General features: G+C 38.2%; 1 protein-coding gene across 1 annotated transcript in view; it reads right to left on the reverse strand.

The window, feature by feature from the left end:
• The window catches only part of PCP4 (Purkinje cell protein 4), a 51,198-nt gene that overhangs the window by 23,667 nt on the left and 10,214 nt on the right, over positions 1 to 17,317 (reverse strand). The window contains exon 2 of the mRNA XM_065658398.1: positions 7,611 to 7,662. Coding sequence (XP_065514470.1) covers positions 7,611 to 7,662 — 52 coding nt within the window. The remainder of the gene's footprint in view (positions 1 to 7,610; positions 7,663 to 17,317) is intronic.

Below are 17,317 nucleotides of genomic sequence, written 5' to 3' on the forward strand. Positions count from 1 at the left end.
AGGACCATATAAGTACCCAGACAGATTCAGGAGTATTAAATGTAAGGCATTTTCACATATCAAAGGTGCCAGCTAGCTAGGACCTTTTCTGTAAGTGGGGAAAAATGTTTATTTTGAAATAATTTCATATATTTAAGTCCTTAAAAAGTGAGTTTAAATAGGTGAAATCATTCTTATGGTTGTGCTGTTCTGCTTTGCTTTTCCCTGAGACTTCTGCATTCAATTTGTTCTCCTGGTACTCTTTCATCAGAAAGGAAACCATTCTTTTCCTCTCCAGTGCAGTCCTAAGGAAGGAAAAAAAAAATCCCAAAACAACATGCAAGAAAAAGCTGCATAAGACTATATATCAACATACACACAGACATCTTTTGTGTGCATATGCTGAATCCTTTCTGTCAGTAGATGGACTTATTTGGTAGTCATGAGAGTAGTTATAAATTATAAACAAAATGAAATCTTGCAGGGATTTCCAAAGACAGGACATAAGCCAGACTATGAGTACTGTTGGTTCTGCTAATTGATGAAACTTTCAGCACAGTGCTTTTTTAAGATAGCTCTGCCTAAACATTTAAAAATGAAAGCTTCTTATTACCAGATGAAGTGCAGCAGTAATGCACAGTATCAGACCCAACTTGTCAGGTAATGGAAGAATAAGAACAGTATCTGCCCTCTTACAAGTATTATGTAAATTTAAATAAGGTATATTTGTTACTTTAAACTTCATTAGAGGATCCTCTCCATGAGCCCAGATGGCGACTGCACGTGTACAGATATGTGGGGGTAGGTGAAGCTTCAGTACAGAAAGTGTCTACTTTATCTCACACTTAATGTTGCTTTAAAAGTTTGTTGCTAGATAAACATCAAAAGTTGTTGATACAAATTTTTTGTGAACAATCCATCGTTGTCATCATTGCCTCAAATAAATAAGCACACAGTATTCCTCTGAGAAGACAGACTTATACCTGGACTTAAGAAATGGTAATTCACCTAGTAGAGAAAATGAAGTTCATGTATAATTCCCCTCTCTTCCTTTCAGCATCCTCTCTAGGTAAGATCTGTGAACAACCTGAGAGCCTTGTTATTAAAGGTTCAGTCTGCCTTTAGCCAAGATGTTGGCTGCCTGAAGAGGTAAGCAGACCAGTCTAGGCAAAAGATATACAGGTCAGGAGAGGACCTGGGACATATTTAGTTTGGTTCTAGGGAAGCTTTCTTGGGGATGCGTACACATAAAGTGCGCAAAATGAAACAAAGTAGATAAGATTGCCTGCAATGTTTTTTGCCGTGCATAGCTGTCGTGGTTTGATTGCGGGGTGACAAACCATGGCAGATGTATTGTTAACCTCCTCTCCCCCCACTTTCCCCTTCAGCCCCTCCCTCTCCCCCCTTCCCACTAAGGACAAGCAATTGGGAGGGACAGAAGGACAGAGAGAAGAGTTGGAAACATTAAAAATGTTTTACTAATGCTACTAATAAAAATAGAGAAAATAATACAAAATATACAAAACCAATCTTAAAAGTCCCAGCAACTGCTCTGGCAGATGTAGGGCCAGCACCCGGAGTCCTGGACTGGACTCTGCAGCCAGCTGGAACTGGATTCAGTCTGTCACCAAGCCTGAGTTCACAAGGGCAACTCGCAAGGTCCTCTCCCAATGTCGGCCATAAGGAAAAGGGTCAAGATCCTCGTGATCTCCACTTTTATATGAAGTATCACGTGAATGGGATGGAATATTTAGTTGGTCAATTTTCAGTTCACCTCCTGCTTGCACATCTCGTGAGATGCATCATTATCAGTGACCTTGCATACCATTGCTATATCTACCAAAACATGTATCTAGCTTTCAGGAAAGGACAGTTTGTAAGAAGACTTTAGCTGACAGAAAAATTCACTAAAAGAGAAACTTGTTTTCAACAAAACCAGGACAGTAGCTCTGCCTTGAGATGGGATTAATTTAGAACTGTTTACTTAACTTTTTGTCCCAACTCTCATCTGAAACACTCTCAGCTACAGATAAGATCATGGTGTTGAGTTCACACAGGATTTTTACACCTTCATCTGAGCCTGAGCAATCTGTACATAATCAAGTACAATTTATGTAATTATGCTGAAGGTTCAAACACTTATTTAGGCTTTGTGAAGGTGTTACATTATTTGATGGTTGCAGATACATCTAGGAATGTTGCTGAGACATAGACTTCCTATTTTAAGAGATGGAGGATGAGGTACACCAAACAATTCATCTCACTTCCTAAATCCTCACTCGTATCATCTATGTTGATTGAGACAAGAGATAATTTGGCTCCGGAGAGAAGTTGAAAGAAGTGGAAGAGAGACTGCATTACAGTCTGGGAAATCTGGAAAAGGCAAAATGCATAAGGCATTGCAGTGCTACAGCTCAGTCACCGTCTTTCCCTGTGAGTAAAGAATGCGACCTCTAGACCTGGGCAGATAGAGCAAGCCATGTTCCATGAGATCCTTTGAATATTTACACAAATTAGCCTCATGTATTCCCTCCCTTCTCTAAATCTTTTTTCCACAAGTAAGTTTATTTGTAGGGCTGTTCCCAAAACCAGTACATTTTTACATAGTCGTTGGAGAATATTAGTGGAAAATTAATTTCAAGTTCTTAAGCAGATATTTATATTAGACCATACTACAATAATGATTCTGGCCTCTAGCCAGGAATTAAACCTCTATTAAGCAAAGCACTCTGCATAAATAACTATGAAGATGATTATTCACTCTGTCAGACCTTACAAGATTCTTTATTGTTGAGTGCAGTATTCAAAGTGCAAAATTTCCCAAATTCCTTGAGTAGATGAAGCAGATGAATGGATGGTTTATTACACTGCAAGATGCATAGGATAGCTTACTAGAGAGATCTCTATTCTACCACACACAATTGTTTCATAATTCTTTACCATTGTTGTTAATGTTTTCTAGAAGCGTTTAGATTACTCCATTTTAGATGTAAAAGATAAGAATTTATTAACTCTACTGCTTCATTATCCTTATGTAGAAGCATCCCATGGTGCACTGTATGGAGAGAAGAAAATGCAGAGCATTTATTAATTTATAGTTTTCTGACACCCCAAAGCAGAGAACATACACTGACAATACCAGAGCTTGGGAATAAGTGAAAACTGAAGTGATTCACTTTTTCAGTACAACTGACCATCTTGCCATGATTGTGTAAGCCTATTCCACTATAACATGTAAGTTCATGCAAAACCTACTCATTTTCACTTCACTTAGACCCAGGAAGTTATAGAATTCATCAAATAAACACACATTTTGTTTTTATAAGTATTCATATTGCTGAATGATAAATCTAATATTTCAATAAAATTATTAAGAAATAATAATGAATAAAAAAATGGCTTATGTACAGCAGAAGAAAATGAGAGATCTATCAATAGGAAAAAGTGATTCTAAACTTGCAGACAAATGATTGGCCCTGATGTAATTATTTCCCCTGCCAGTTGTGCTAGGTTGTAAAAAATAGATTGCATCATATCAGCTTGCAAATTACATAGCAAAAAAATGCAGGGTAATGTGAAACAGAATGAGAAGTGACAAGTGTTAGTCTAGAAAGAAACTTTGAGACATTGCCAAGGTGGCAAGAATAGTAAAGTAGGAAAATTCTGTTTTCATTTAGGATGCATTTGCACATGATAGGCCAGATTAATCAAACTAGGTGTTCAAAAAGGAAATTATAGCTTCTTATCCCATGCTGACTGTATTAGCCCAAGTCAGATTCACACAGGAGGGAGTGCATGAGGATAGTAATGTTGTCTTCCCTTTGGATCTTCTACCATAGAGAACAGCATTATATAATAGAATTTACAAGTCCATAATAGCATGCACAACTAAATATGTCTTAGCTTTCAGATAGACTGAGGTCCTTCAGGACCCAGTGAGGTTATAGCAGCTACAGTTACATGGCTATGTACAATAAGTTACTTTTATACAAGTGCCTCTGTATGCGTAGTATTACTGCTAATTATTAATGTGGTGTTTCTTTAAAAATAGTCCTTTGACCAGTTTTCACCCAGAAAAATTAGTTTATGTAATTTACTCCCAATAGTATTTTTTCTCTTCCTACTCTGACAACAAAATGAAATTCCGTAGACTTTGTTGACTACAACATAGTATGTTTTGGATGGAAAAGCTACTCAGCATGATACAGTGCCCACCGAAGCTATCAGGAGCTCTTCCATTGATTTCACCAGACACTGATGTACTATGCAAGTACATTGCAATGCAATAGTCACTCTTCCTCAGGAAGACATCAATCACCATCTGATTTTGATCATAATCTGTAAAAGGACAAACTACAACTTGTTTAAAAGGTCAAGATAGACAAATGTCATCTAGCGTTTGACCATCCAGTGAGGTCTTGAAGGTTAACAGCAAAACTCTCAGTGCAAGTAAAAGTTACTCTAACATGAGTGATTATTCAGTATTTATAATGCTGACACAGCTTCAAGAACTACCAGGGAAAAAAAAAAATAAAAGGACGGTGACATTAGACAAAATAGAGTCGAGAGGAATCCTGTCTGCTAGTAACCAGTGCTCTGAAAGAGGGAGCTTTGTTCCCCACACTTTATCACCTAGCAGTCTGGAAGATTATTCCAGAAGGCATATGAGGGAAGATAACTGCTGATGAATGAAGGTCCCATGTAGGTACAACAGTCCATTCATCAACATGACAACCAGTACAGTTTGTGTACGGGATTTTCTTCTCCCATTATCACAAACTCTTGTACCATGGCATATCACTGCTCCACAATACTGGCTTTTCTGAAGCTCAGTCTTTTCCATTGCTTATCCCCCCCTGAGCAAACAAGCAAGGCTGCTAGAAAAAGGCAGTGGCAGTTCAGTAAAAATTGGGACTAAGCCTATATTTTTTTTTTGTGATAGAATCCTCCACTGGAAGGGAGACTAGCCAAGAGAGACCACTGCTGTGGTGGTAGGAACTAAATACAACTAAGGATATAATGTTGCTATCTAACAAAGGTCAAACAAGAACACACATTCATAAACATCTACAGAAACCATCACTACTATAAAATGAATCTTCAGAGATTTAATTTCCCTGAATGCTTTACAGTGACAGCAATGCCATGTCTTCAAAGAAGGAGAATACTGATTACCACGGTCATTAGTTTTCTCCAATTTCGAGCCAGCCTGGAGATGGACCCAAAATTCATTTTCCACAAACAATGCACAAACAAAACTTGACCCATAGAAGTGTCTCCACTGTGTGGATCAGAACCCCTGAAAACAGCTGAGCATCTTTATTTGTTGTTAGGGCTAGTTTCAGCAGCTTTTCCTGATCTTGTAATCAAGAGCAAAGACAGTGACCAGACTAGTTTGCATTTGCAGATTTTTATAACATAACTCTTTCTATTTTTCAACAAGAAAATGAAAGGGTTTTTGGTTTATCTCCCATCCTCCTTTTCAACAAGAGGGAAAGTTTCCTTTTGACAGAGAAACAAATATCTGAAGAAGAGGCTGGTTACAGCAACAATGAAAATTTAAGACATGGGCATGTTGCAGGCTTTTGGCCAAAAAACATGTAACAGAGGATTTATATTGTGTATGTAGGCTTACAGCATACCCCAGTTTTCAGAGGAATAAATAACTTCTGCTTGAGTTCTAACTACACAGAGCTAATAAGGCCAAAGAGCTATATATTTCTGCTTCTTTGATTTAGAATTCGATCTCAAGTTCAAAGTTCTGATTCTGCTTTATTTTCATGCAGGCATATGGATTGGGGAGATGAGAGGACTCTATTCCATCTCCCCTGCTGCTCCTCTATTTTATGTAGGTGACAGGTTTTTTGTTATAATTTCATTACAAATAATAATTGATATCTATTTGTCTAAGGTTAGCTGCACATCTGCCTGTTTACATTATACCTAAAACTCTGCTACCACTAAATCATATATAATTGTGAATTAATGATGCAGCCTTTTCTCGCTCAAAATTACCTCTGAGAATAAAAGGATTTGCTTTTTAAAAGGCTGCAGGATCAGTAAATCTAAGCTAAACTTGACAACAGGACAGTTTTATTCATGAAGAAATTCAAGGCAAATGAGCTCAGTTCATAATGTGCTCAAACAGTAAAGAGAAAAACATGCTTCCCATGCTGCCCAAATGGCTGACATAATTTTGCTTGCTTTCCTTTGCTGTTAACTTGAGAATGCAAATGGCTTTGCTGTCAGGGTACGTTTGTTCTCACTAATTCAAGACACTATAACAAGACAAAATATTTATTTTTTTTTCCCCACTCTAATTTGTATTTTATCATATTGGGAACATCATCTACAGATTTCATTTACTGTAACATTATGCAAACAGCCCTTATGGGAAAGTCACCTCTCTGTATTAGGAAAACTAAGCATGAAGAAGGTTCTTAATATCTTAGGATATGTTGCTTCAAAAAGCTCAAAAATTCTGTTCAGACCACCACAAAGACCAAAATGCTTATCCAAAATAACTGCTCAAATATTAATATCCCATCTTGGAAAACCCTTGGCTTTTCAGAGAAGTGACTTATGTTCTTCCCATTTTTCAGTAGATAGTATGAACTACCAGAACATATTTTAATTATAATTGGATGATCAAGCAGAAGCAGACAGCATATTTACATAGTTTAATCCTTGTCTTGTTCATGAATGTCTAGAAACTGACACTGCCTTATATTCAACAGGGTATATAATTAAAGCTGACCAAAATCTTTTCCTTTGAAAAATGCTTGGTGGTAGCTGGATTTCAATCAAATGATCATTTGTGTATGAAGCATTTTTGCCTCCTACGGGAAATAAACTGAGATTTCATCTAAAAAACTATTGCTCATTTCACTGAAAATTCAGTTTGACTTTCTTTCAGAAAAAAATAAACACTTTCCAATTAGAATTGTTTGTGCAACCTAAGGGGCAGAAATCAGTTCCTACTGGCCTCTTTGTTAGAGTCCAAAAAAACCACAAACTACCAGTGACTCACCCCTTAGAGCAGTGGAGCATGAGTCCAAAATCACCCCGCTATGTAGAGTGTCAGAGTTAGAAGCTTATTCGCCACATGGTCCTGCCATGTGAGCTGCTCCATCCATAGCCTACCTCTAGCAACACTCAAATGAGCTCCATGCAAGTGGCTTCTAACTTTGGTATCACAGTTATGGGCCTAAAATTAGACCCATAAATCAGACCACAGAAACTATGTTTATAAGCAAGTCCTTCATAGCTACTTTTGTTCATCTTCCTCATTCTCGTAGTAGCTGTTCATAATATTTAGCCTTGCCTCTTGTGTCATTTTTGCACATACCATGTCTTACTCTGGCCTCATTTATATCTGCACTGACTTCTATAGTGCCCTTTGATTTACCTAGTATGAGCTCAGAGTTGGGTCTCTACTTCAGTAGATAATTTGAACATACTAGAATAAAAGAAACAACCCCACTGAAGTCCTTCCAGTTTTCAAAACACATTCGAAAGATAAGATATGAAACCAGGGCAGCTGCTGCTGCCTGACATCTGCCGTTACAGTGAAATGATTTTGGCTCAATTTGACTCAATATTCTCCACAAATCAAAAGAGTCTAGCCTTACCATTCTCACCAGATGTCTTATCTTTTCCATTTGTAGCTCCGGTTCCTTGTCTCTGGTAGGGGGAAGAAAAAAAAAGTGGTTAGTACAAACTTGAATGTTCTTTTTTCCCCTCATTGGAATTACTAGCAGTTACAGCCTGTTTTCTCCTCAATACCTTGGATAGTCATTCTCTCTCATGCAATGTTGCTTTGAAACCCTACCAGTCAGAAAAGGAACACATAGTACCACCTGGGTACAGCTGTATAACTATGCCTGCAGCTGCATAAAATTAGCACATGTTAGTGATAAAATAAATGTAATCCAAGTTTCCAGCAGTACAAGGGTATGAACTACAGCAGGATCTCTTCAGATTCCTGTTGTGCCTCCACTTCCATGGTTCTTCTGACTCAGCTTTAGCCAGAAGACTCATCATTCTGCTTCATCCACAAGTAGAGAGGGAACTTCCCACTTCACTCTGTCCAAGGAATAGCCTCATGACTTTCCATGAAAAACTGGTTTAAGTCACCTTACTAAGTGACATGTAGCAAACACCAGTGCAGTCCAAATATATAGCTCTGCCATTGTGAATATCTATTAGTGTGGTCACACTACTACATGACTTCTAGCTTAGGAATGGTCACTCTGTGAAAATTATGCAATATCCCCCAGAGATAGCATTTCACAGGTAGAATTAAGATACTTTAGCAAACTAGTACAGCAAATCTTGCATAATTTTGCATAAGAAATTCATGCTTCTATTACTGAAACAGATTAAGTAATTCATCCTTTGGGGTAGTACATGTATAAAACCAGGAATATTAAATTCTGTAACAAATCCAGCCACATTCAGCTGTGAGAGGTAGCACATCCTTATGCATCAGGAAAGCTAATGGCTGCAGTAGCACTGCAAACCAAATGGTTTGTGCCAAAACAGGGACAGTCATATCAATTGTCTTATGAAAATTCATGCAGGCATACTTATCTTCAGGTATTTACTCTAGAATATCTGATTAACACCTTCTCTATTGCTCTAGTGTCCGTCCTTCTCCCAGTGATTGCCTTTTCAAGGTATACGAGGCTAATCAAGACAGAAGTACAAAGCCTTATTATAGAAGCCAGAGGGGGAAAGAAAGTTCTTCAAATCCCTCTGGAGAACACAAAAGAGTTGCATATGGTCTGTCATGCATCCACACACCAGTGGTGGGGTTTCTCCTTCCCTGTAGCAGACTTCAGTGCGTATCTCTGCTCTACTGCTCTGCCTCATCTCACTCCATGCAACAAGACAGAGCATCCCTAGAGAAAACGACTCTGAGTCCATAACCACATCTACAGTCTCCTCATAAGATAGAAATATATTTGTTTCTCCCTGGAGCCTCAAAGCCTAAGACAGCAGAGAAAACTTTTCCTATACCATCAACTAAAGGGATAAATATCTTTCACTAAGGCTTAAGTTACCAACATCCAGAAATCAATAAATCCACCCAACCACCAGTTTTGCTTGAGATATTAACCTTCATGCCTTTAAAGTTTAGTTAATACTTCCTTAATTCAATTTCAACCCATATCTGAAACTAGATTTCAGTGTTAATTTACTGGGACCTGCTCAAAAAAACCTACAACCTCAGGATTTTCCCTACCTGTAAAGTGGTAACTATACTGCTTTTTTGTCCCTGTTTATTTTTAAATGCTTTTTTCAAATTGTCTTATTTCTTGAGTGTTTCAGGCTATGCTACTTAGCCTTTATGAAAGCTTTTTTTTTTCCTCCCTGGGCTATACCTGTCAGGTTCAGTCTGCTATTGATGGAGTGCTTGAATATGGATCCACACATTTATTTCATGTCTCTGGGTTTCCCCTCAGGGAAAGGGAAAAGTTGTCAAAGAAAATGAATAAAAACTTGGCTTTAGTTAATGAGGGTTTTTCTATTAATGAGGTCAAGGTTTTTTCTTCAAGTCTGAAATCAGTCTAAGTATTCTACAGCCATTCATTTGTTTGCTGACCACTGGACATGTACACAATGAAGCCTGAAGGTCTGCCAAACAAGCTTCTGATAGCCTTTCCTTCAGTTGTACACATATTTTGATCTATAATCATTGTGCTGTCTTCCAAATGAGCACAATGAATTGTGAAAAGTGAGAGAGTTGCTCATTAACAAGGCATTGAAGCTTATGAAAAAGCCATATACAATGTGATCATCCACCTTTTATTTCAACGCATTCAGCGGACCTATTTTTAAAAACATTTTCAAGACGCCGGTACTATTAGCAGCTGGAGCTTCTTGCTTCTTTTATCACCTTTCATGATGCTACCCTAGGCTGCAAAACAAAGCTTAGGTTTTTAATGTCCTTTGGAGTACAAGAGGACTAAACATGAGGAGTTACTAGGGGTATTTTCAAGAAGCAATGGATGAAAGCCCCCCAAAAACTGGTATAACAGATATTGTCCTCACACACAACAGATCAAATTAAAATTGATGAAATACAAAGAAAACAATATTAATTTCTGGGTTTTGTTTTAAACAGAAAATCAACTTGTTGACAATATTTTTTAAAGAATAAAAGCAATTTAACTCTTTGTTTCCTACAACTGGTACCCAGCTTCCTTCATTCAAAGATTGCTTCTAAAATTCCCCAGCATTTTCTAAGGCAAGCACTAGGAGAGAAGCACTGAATAAAACTTTCCACTAGACATTGAAGGAGAAACAGCGCCAAAATGAACATGAGTGCAAAACCATAATGACTATACAGTAAAACAGGATAAACAGTTTTGTTGCTATGTTGCGTGGGAGGAAACATAGTTTATGACTGCTTGGGGCTATATTAATTTTTAACTCAGTGGTTTTACAGAACAAAGGCGCATCACTAAAAATTTCTCCAAAAATCAAAGTCACTCCCAATTTGTCAGAAGAGGAAGGAAAAAGGACTACTGCCATATGCCCAAAATCCCAGTAAGAAAAAAAAAAAAAGACAGGTTTACTTTCCTGTTAAATTCTCAGTGCTATACACAGCAGCTAGTTAATGTGGTGTGAAAAACTATACTCAATTAATCCCCTAAGTGTACCAACTAAGGTCAAAAGTGAATTTGGAGCCCAGAGGACTTTTTAAGAAGAACGCAAAATTACTTTAGTAGGTCTTCTACTCTTTCCTCTAGCCCCTCCTGCACCCCCAAGCATAATTTTTGCTTTTAATCTTACATTCTGTTCTTGTCTTGAAATAGCCTGACCTTTTCATTTATGTTTCCAATTAGCACTTCAGCATTAGGGATTGTAGCCAGGTGTTGATTACCAAATCCTTGGGGCCAGAGAGGTTGGTTGTTTTTCAATGAGCCACAGAAAGCCCAAGATCAGGGACATGAAACCACCAGAAACTTCTGACAAATGGGCCCTTACAATAATAATATTATTCTGCCATTTCATCCAAGTGCAGGGCCAAGAAGGTACAGCAGGCTGTATCCCAGTAGAGCAGTGGGTACAGATTTTTCGAAAGTACATTCCTTCTACATCAAAAAAACCAAAAAGCATCCAAGGATAGAATTTAGAGAGTAGAAACAGTGTAAAGTTTTTGCGAAGTGAATAGCAGAAAGTCAGTGTAGACTTGACTCAGGACAAAAAATAAAGTCATTGAAACATATGAAATGTTATTAGGATGTTCTCTACTCATTGACTAGAGGAACAGCAGTGAAGTCTCTGCATATCCTAAGCTTTTAAGGTTTGTTTTGCTACCAGGTCCATCCCTAACAAAAGGCATTACATGTGTGTGACAGAAGGAAATGCATATTGGTACAATACAGCACAAAAATGGCTGTGGGTCAGCCAGCTGTGTGCCAAGGAAGCCTTTATTCTGCACTACCATCTGTTCTCCATACAAGATTTTCTCTGTAAGAGATATAAATTGAATAAAAACTATTTTATAAGAACCTCAGTTTTTTCATAACCTTCTGCTTTAATTAAAGAGTTAATCTGCTTTAGCCTCAAAATGAAAAAAGTACTGAAAAATAAACTTCATAAATTAGTAAAATTTATTACCTTCCTGCAAATAAAAACGTGACTGCATCACTGCAAATATCTGCTCAAGAACTTTCCACATTTTCCAAGTAAGGAAAGCTTCCCAGTTAACAGCAGAATGATCAGGAGATAGAGCAATTTCCACCTGCTGTTTTTCAGGACTAAATAGTTCCTGTATTGTTCCTCAAATTAGGACAATTAAGGTTGACTTTATCAAGGAACAAGGTAAGAAACAAAATTCATAGAGTTATATTTACTTAGTGTCAGCTGATCTTTGAACATACTGAGAATTTTAGACTACTGAAATATGACTCAGTTGAGGTTCATTAGGCCATAGGCACAGGTAGATCCCAAAGCATACTTAGTGTATAACCATTACTGCCTGAAGGTTCATAGTACATTTTTTAGTTTCCCCTAGGTAGATTTTTGAGGACATGACACTAGCATGCACCTTCCTACACACTAAATAATGAGTTAGATAAATCTGGATTAAAAACATAGAACAGAGGACCCTATCAAATGTGGGACCCACATAATTCACATAGCCTTCTTTTCTATATACCTTCTTGTCCAGGCATATTATATTCAGCTCCCCTGGTTCTAAGAACCCAGAGTTTTCTATGCTTTTTAACACTAAATATAAAAATGCTATTTTTTGAAAAAGATAACATGTTCAATTTAAAAACAAACAATGGGTACTGAGGGAGACATCAGCTACTGCTGGTAGATCAATACACTGTGTACACGCTACTTGAAAATAATTGTGATGAGGTGATATCCTGAGCTGACTGAAATCAAAGGGAATTTTGCAATTGCTTTTCTTTCACACTCCAGTGAAGAACACAAGCTGTATGTCAGAAACTAAATGAATATCGAAAATTTAAGTAAGGGCAAGAACCAAACAGCTATGACCTGAAATGAATGGATACACTTTGTAGAATTTGGGACTTCAATGTGGTTAATTAGGTTAAATTCCTTACTAGAAATTTCTGTTTCACTATGTTTGACAAGCTCTCTAATGTCATAAGAGACTTGAAACTATAGCATTCTGTATTTCACATATTTAGGTGTGAAAAACATTACTCTTAACCACAGCACAGTAAATAATTTGTTAATAAGAAGAACAAAAGACATTACCATATTTAAGATAAAAAGTTAAGATCGGGAAAAATGATGCTGCTGTGACAAAGATCTGTTTACTGAAGCTGCCAAAGGCTACCTGGCCTCTAAATAAAGGGACTGGGATTTTAGCACTATGGTATTTTTTTTTTTTGAATTATAAATCAAAAAGCACCAAGATGAACAGATGGGAGAGATAAGGTGTACCACTGGAAAGCCATGCACAAATTCTGCCATTTCACTCATTCTCTCCTATTATAAGTCTTCTCAGAACTGGTCTGCAATACAGACTGATGCTAAATCCCAAACCAATTTCTGTGACATACAAGTTCATTCACATCAGTAACAGCTAGCCACCTAAAGAACATCTGCACACAGAACTGAAGAATTCCAGAGAAGCTTTAATACGGTTATGAAAATTGCATTAAAAGCTACATAAGTAAGCTTTCCTCTCTAATCTATTTGTGCCTCTTTACCAAGTTCTTCCTCTTTCTTTCCACATTTTTTATAGACATGGTTCTGAATATTTATGAGATGAAAGTGTCCTTCGAAGCCTACATTTAAGATAACTGCTTCGAGTACAGGACACCTAGCCAATATTTTGTCTGAATGCTGGATAAATCTGACAATGTGTCCGTTACTTCAGCCTTACACATCCTTGTAAGAAATCACATGTAGATTCTGGATACCTGACAGAAAGGAAAAATGTTTATCAACATATACTTCACTACAAAGCAGTCCATTCCTGGTTATGACCAATGATAACTTACGTTTCTGGTAGAAGTGGCTTTCTGGACACTACTGCTTTTCCCTGGCTGCTCTCACCCTAAGATCTCAGTTCTTTAGGATATGGCCTCTACTCTCACACTCTGGCACCTTCTCTGCATGCTCTTTTACAAAGGGAGTTTTCCACAGCCAGTTTTCTGGCTGTCAGGCATTGCCAGGGCAGCATCATATTGCCAGAGCAAGAGTGCCAGAAGCCATCTTTCAATACTGGCTGTCAAAACTAAACAATCCTTGGCACTCTGATGATTTCTGTAATTGACTTCATTGGTCAAGTAGTGTTCTACTTGACTAGCTCTCAATTGTCTTTAATTTTACTAAGCCTCTACTATAGCTATTTTAATAAGTTAAAACTCCACAGGTGGGCTGAGATGTACTGACAGCATTCAAACTGCAGTGGCTAAAAGTTGGCACAGTGACCAGCACTGGTTTTCTATGACTTCTGCACTCACTGAAGGCACATGAGCATGCAAGCACATGCATATTGTCACCCAAGAAACCACAGTAAATTTGTCAGAAATTAACAACACAGCCATGGGTAACTACAGATTATTTTCCTTCTAAACACTGTGGACCACTGCTTGGCTCTTGCTGTTGCAATGATTTGGGCAAGATACAATCTCTTCGCAATTTCCTTTCATCTTTCTATAAAGGACAAAACCTGGACCTTAGCATTCATATCCTCACATCTTTGACAGTCATTTACACTAGTGCAAATTAAGTCTCAAATATTACTTTCAAATACAGAAGGGAAGCACTATATTCAAGGTATGCCTGTCCATACAAACTGTAGCCTGTGTGAAAAGCAATTTACCAGGTTGACTGCTGATATACCGGTTGCTGCATTTCCCCAGGAAGGAAGGCACACAGGTTTAGGTACTGTTTACTCAAGGTGAACCCACAACTCCTATGAGAGAACACATGGAGGCATGCTGGTGGAAGGCCCTGGGCCTCCTGTTGATCCACTGGACAGCCAGGCACAGAAAAAGCAATGGGAACTGAAGGAGTAACCTTGAAGCTGGGGCTTCTCACAGTAGTTGAAAGACAGGGTTACAGTCCCTGATCCTGGGTGATTTTGTTTGCAATGTGGTGATTATCCCTGTAAAACATGCATTTTATTTATATGTAAATGCATACTCCACCCAATGGCCAGAGTGCCTTAATCACAGGGGTGTTAGGAGAGTTAAGGTATTTGCCTCAATTTTAACAGGTTTGATTTGTTCACTTTTGTCCATACAGAGCTTTTGACTTGAGATAAGTCCTCAGAACAGGCACTTTGAATGTACACAGACAGAGCTTCAGCACCTAGAACACTTTCAGGTTAAATAAAGAGCCACCTGATAAAAACAGGTAGAGAAAAATCACTGTCTGGGATACAAGAACTCACAATGCTGTTTTTAAATATTCTAATATCACAGAGAAGACCTTTCACTGTGCCTCACTTTTGCCAATGCCGGTCTCTAGTTTGTAAATCAACACAGTAAGAACCTGCTGATTTTGTATTTGAATTCAATGTAGTGTTCTAAACAGAATATTTACACCAACACCAAATGTAATAAACATAATTAGCACAAACAGTAGCTTGCTTTGTATTTAGGTTATTAGCATATTTTGAATTAAAACTTTATTAAGCTGATATTTCTCCAAAGACATTGTAATCACAATTTTTTTTCTGAGGCACAGATTAATGGAATCTTTGAAGTTAATTTTGAAAGCAGCTGCAAGAATGTATTTCCCAAATCCTGTTAATTACCATGCCAACCATGAGAAGTAATCCCTCTTTCTTCCCCCAGGAAATGGAGGATTTGATCCTGCAAGACGTATTTACAGGGGTAGCCCATATGTGGGCAAGTAGTTGCCTTCAATTCAGCAGAATTACTCACATGAGTAGGAACCTCAGTGCTGTACTGTGGAATTTCTCTAAACTGCATGTTATGTTTTGTTTAGCAAAGTACAAAAATGGTAAAATCAACTACAGAATAAGCCCTCTCACACCACTTGCCTAAAACTTACCCCAGCTCTCATTTGCACTTGGGTGATACAGCCCATGTCCTAATTACATTGGAAACTGATAAAGAAGAAACATCAAGGTGACCCATGAGGAACATTTCAATTACATAAAAATTGATTAAGCTAGATGGCATAAATTAAAAATGACTGAGGTTAAGGTGGTCTCTTTTCTCCTATTATTTCTTATCTATCAGTAGCACCAGACCTGGCACTGCAGTTCCATAAAGGGCATTTTGGGCAGGAAACCCACTTTAAGAACTCCCACTTCCCAGTCTAGCCCAGTCCAGCCACACCTTCCCATTACCAAGGCATCATTTGTTTGGATATAATTGTTTTTGCAAGGTCACACAGAAAATAGGAGCACTAAAATTATTCAAGTTAAAAATAACCCTTCAGCAGAGCAGTGTTGAAAACAATCATTGAAATGATCCTGCTAAAAAACCACATGGTTTAATTGTTTCTGTTGATCGTTTCAGTAATGTAGTTGACATCTCTGATCCACAAACAGTTGTACCAGGGCAAAAGAACAGGCAGAGCACCCTGGGGAGGAGGCACTGCAATTTAGTTCTGGGAACTGAAAATCTGAGCAAGTCAGTGCTTCGTGCCACAAAATATAGCATGCTGTTATCTCCCTCTGAGCTTGCATTACCTCCTAGCAATCTTTATTCTGCAACACAGCAAATCATGGAGCAACACAGGTACATCCGTGCAGCCTAAATTAAAAGCCTTAGCCACCTGCACAGGCAAAACAGTTGATGGCAACTGACTGAGGCATCTGATTAGGAACAAATCAGAACATTTGGGATCTGGGAACTGCATTTGGATTCAGATGGTATATTGGGTATCCTTTAATATTAGCATACCCAGGTAGGAAGAACACCCTAAGCAAATTAATGGGTCAGGTCCTTGCTGAGCTACAATATAACTGATTATGGATGGTGTTTTTGTAACAAATATTTACTTTATATTTGATTCTTCCAAACCCTTCTGAAGTTTAGGGTAATTTAATTTGCTGAGCTACAAACTCAGCTGTAATTGAGTTAGAGGCTGTCTTCAAGGGACAGCTTGGGTTATTAATGGCAAAAGTCTGCACTGACAAATTGCTTCATATCTGATCATATTGGTTATTATTAAAACAGGCTGCTTCTTCCCAGACTGAAAAATGCTGGGTTTTTTTTCCTGTTGGCTTTTTTCTTTATTTCCAGTTGTACAATAAAAAAAATGTTCTCACTTATTCCTATTTCCTATATATTCAGAGGTAAACAGATGTTATTATAGTCGTAGATTGCACTAGCTACTGGCCAGCCAGGTTTTAAAAGGTATTAATTATGGCAGTTTCAAGCTGCCATGCAAAGGAACTTTCTGCCTTCACCCTACAGCAAAGTCTCATGATTTTCAAGACAACAACTATGATGTTTATGCGTCACTAACTCTACTCCTCAAACCCCCAGGCAGGCAGTCTGGTCACTGAGAGCAACTCCAAGCAGCCCCAGAGCCATCCGCAGTTATGACAGTAACTTCGTTAGGGCTATTCCAGTAGCAGGGGAATCACTGGACTGAGAACATGCTGCAGCCTTGGCAACGCACCCTGCCCAGGGGCTGCATAGAGAGATGACGCAAACCTGTTATCTCTGGCTCTGTGCCATAAGGAGACTCATGCGAGGGGAACCCTGAATTGGCTGCTGAAGCTGACTCAAAACGGGGCCTCGCCTGACAGAGAATTTGTCCCGCATTGTTCAAACCTGTATCAGTACTGACCTGCTGAGATTTTGGGGGGGGGGAGCTGCTTTGTTCAATGTGTGATGCAGTTCAGAGC

The sequence above is a fragment of the Caloenas nicobarica genome, chromosome 1 (assembly GCF_036013445.1).
Source record: "Caloenas nicobarica isolate bCalNic1 chromosome 1, bCalNic1.hap1, whole genome shotgun sequence".
NCBI classification, from domain to species: Eukaryota; Metazoa; Chordata; class Aves; order Columbiformes; family Columbidae; genus Caloenas; species Caloenas nicobarica.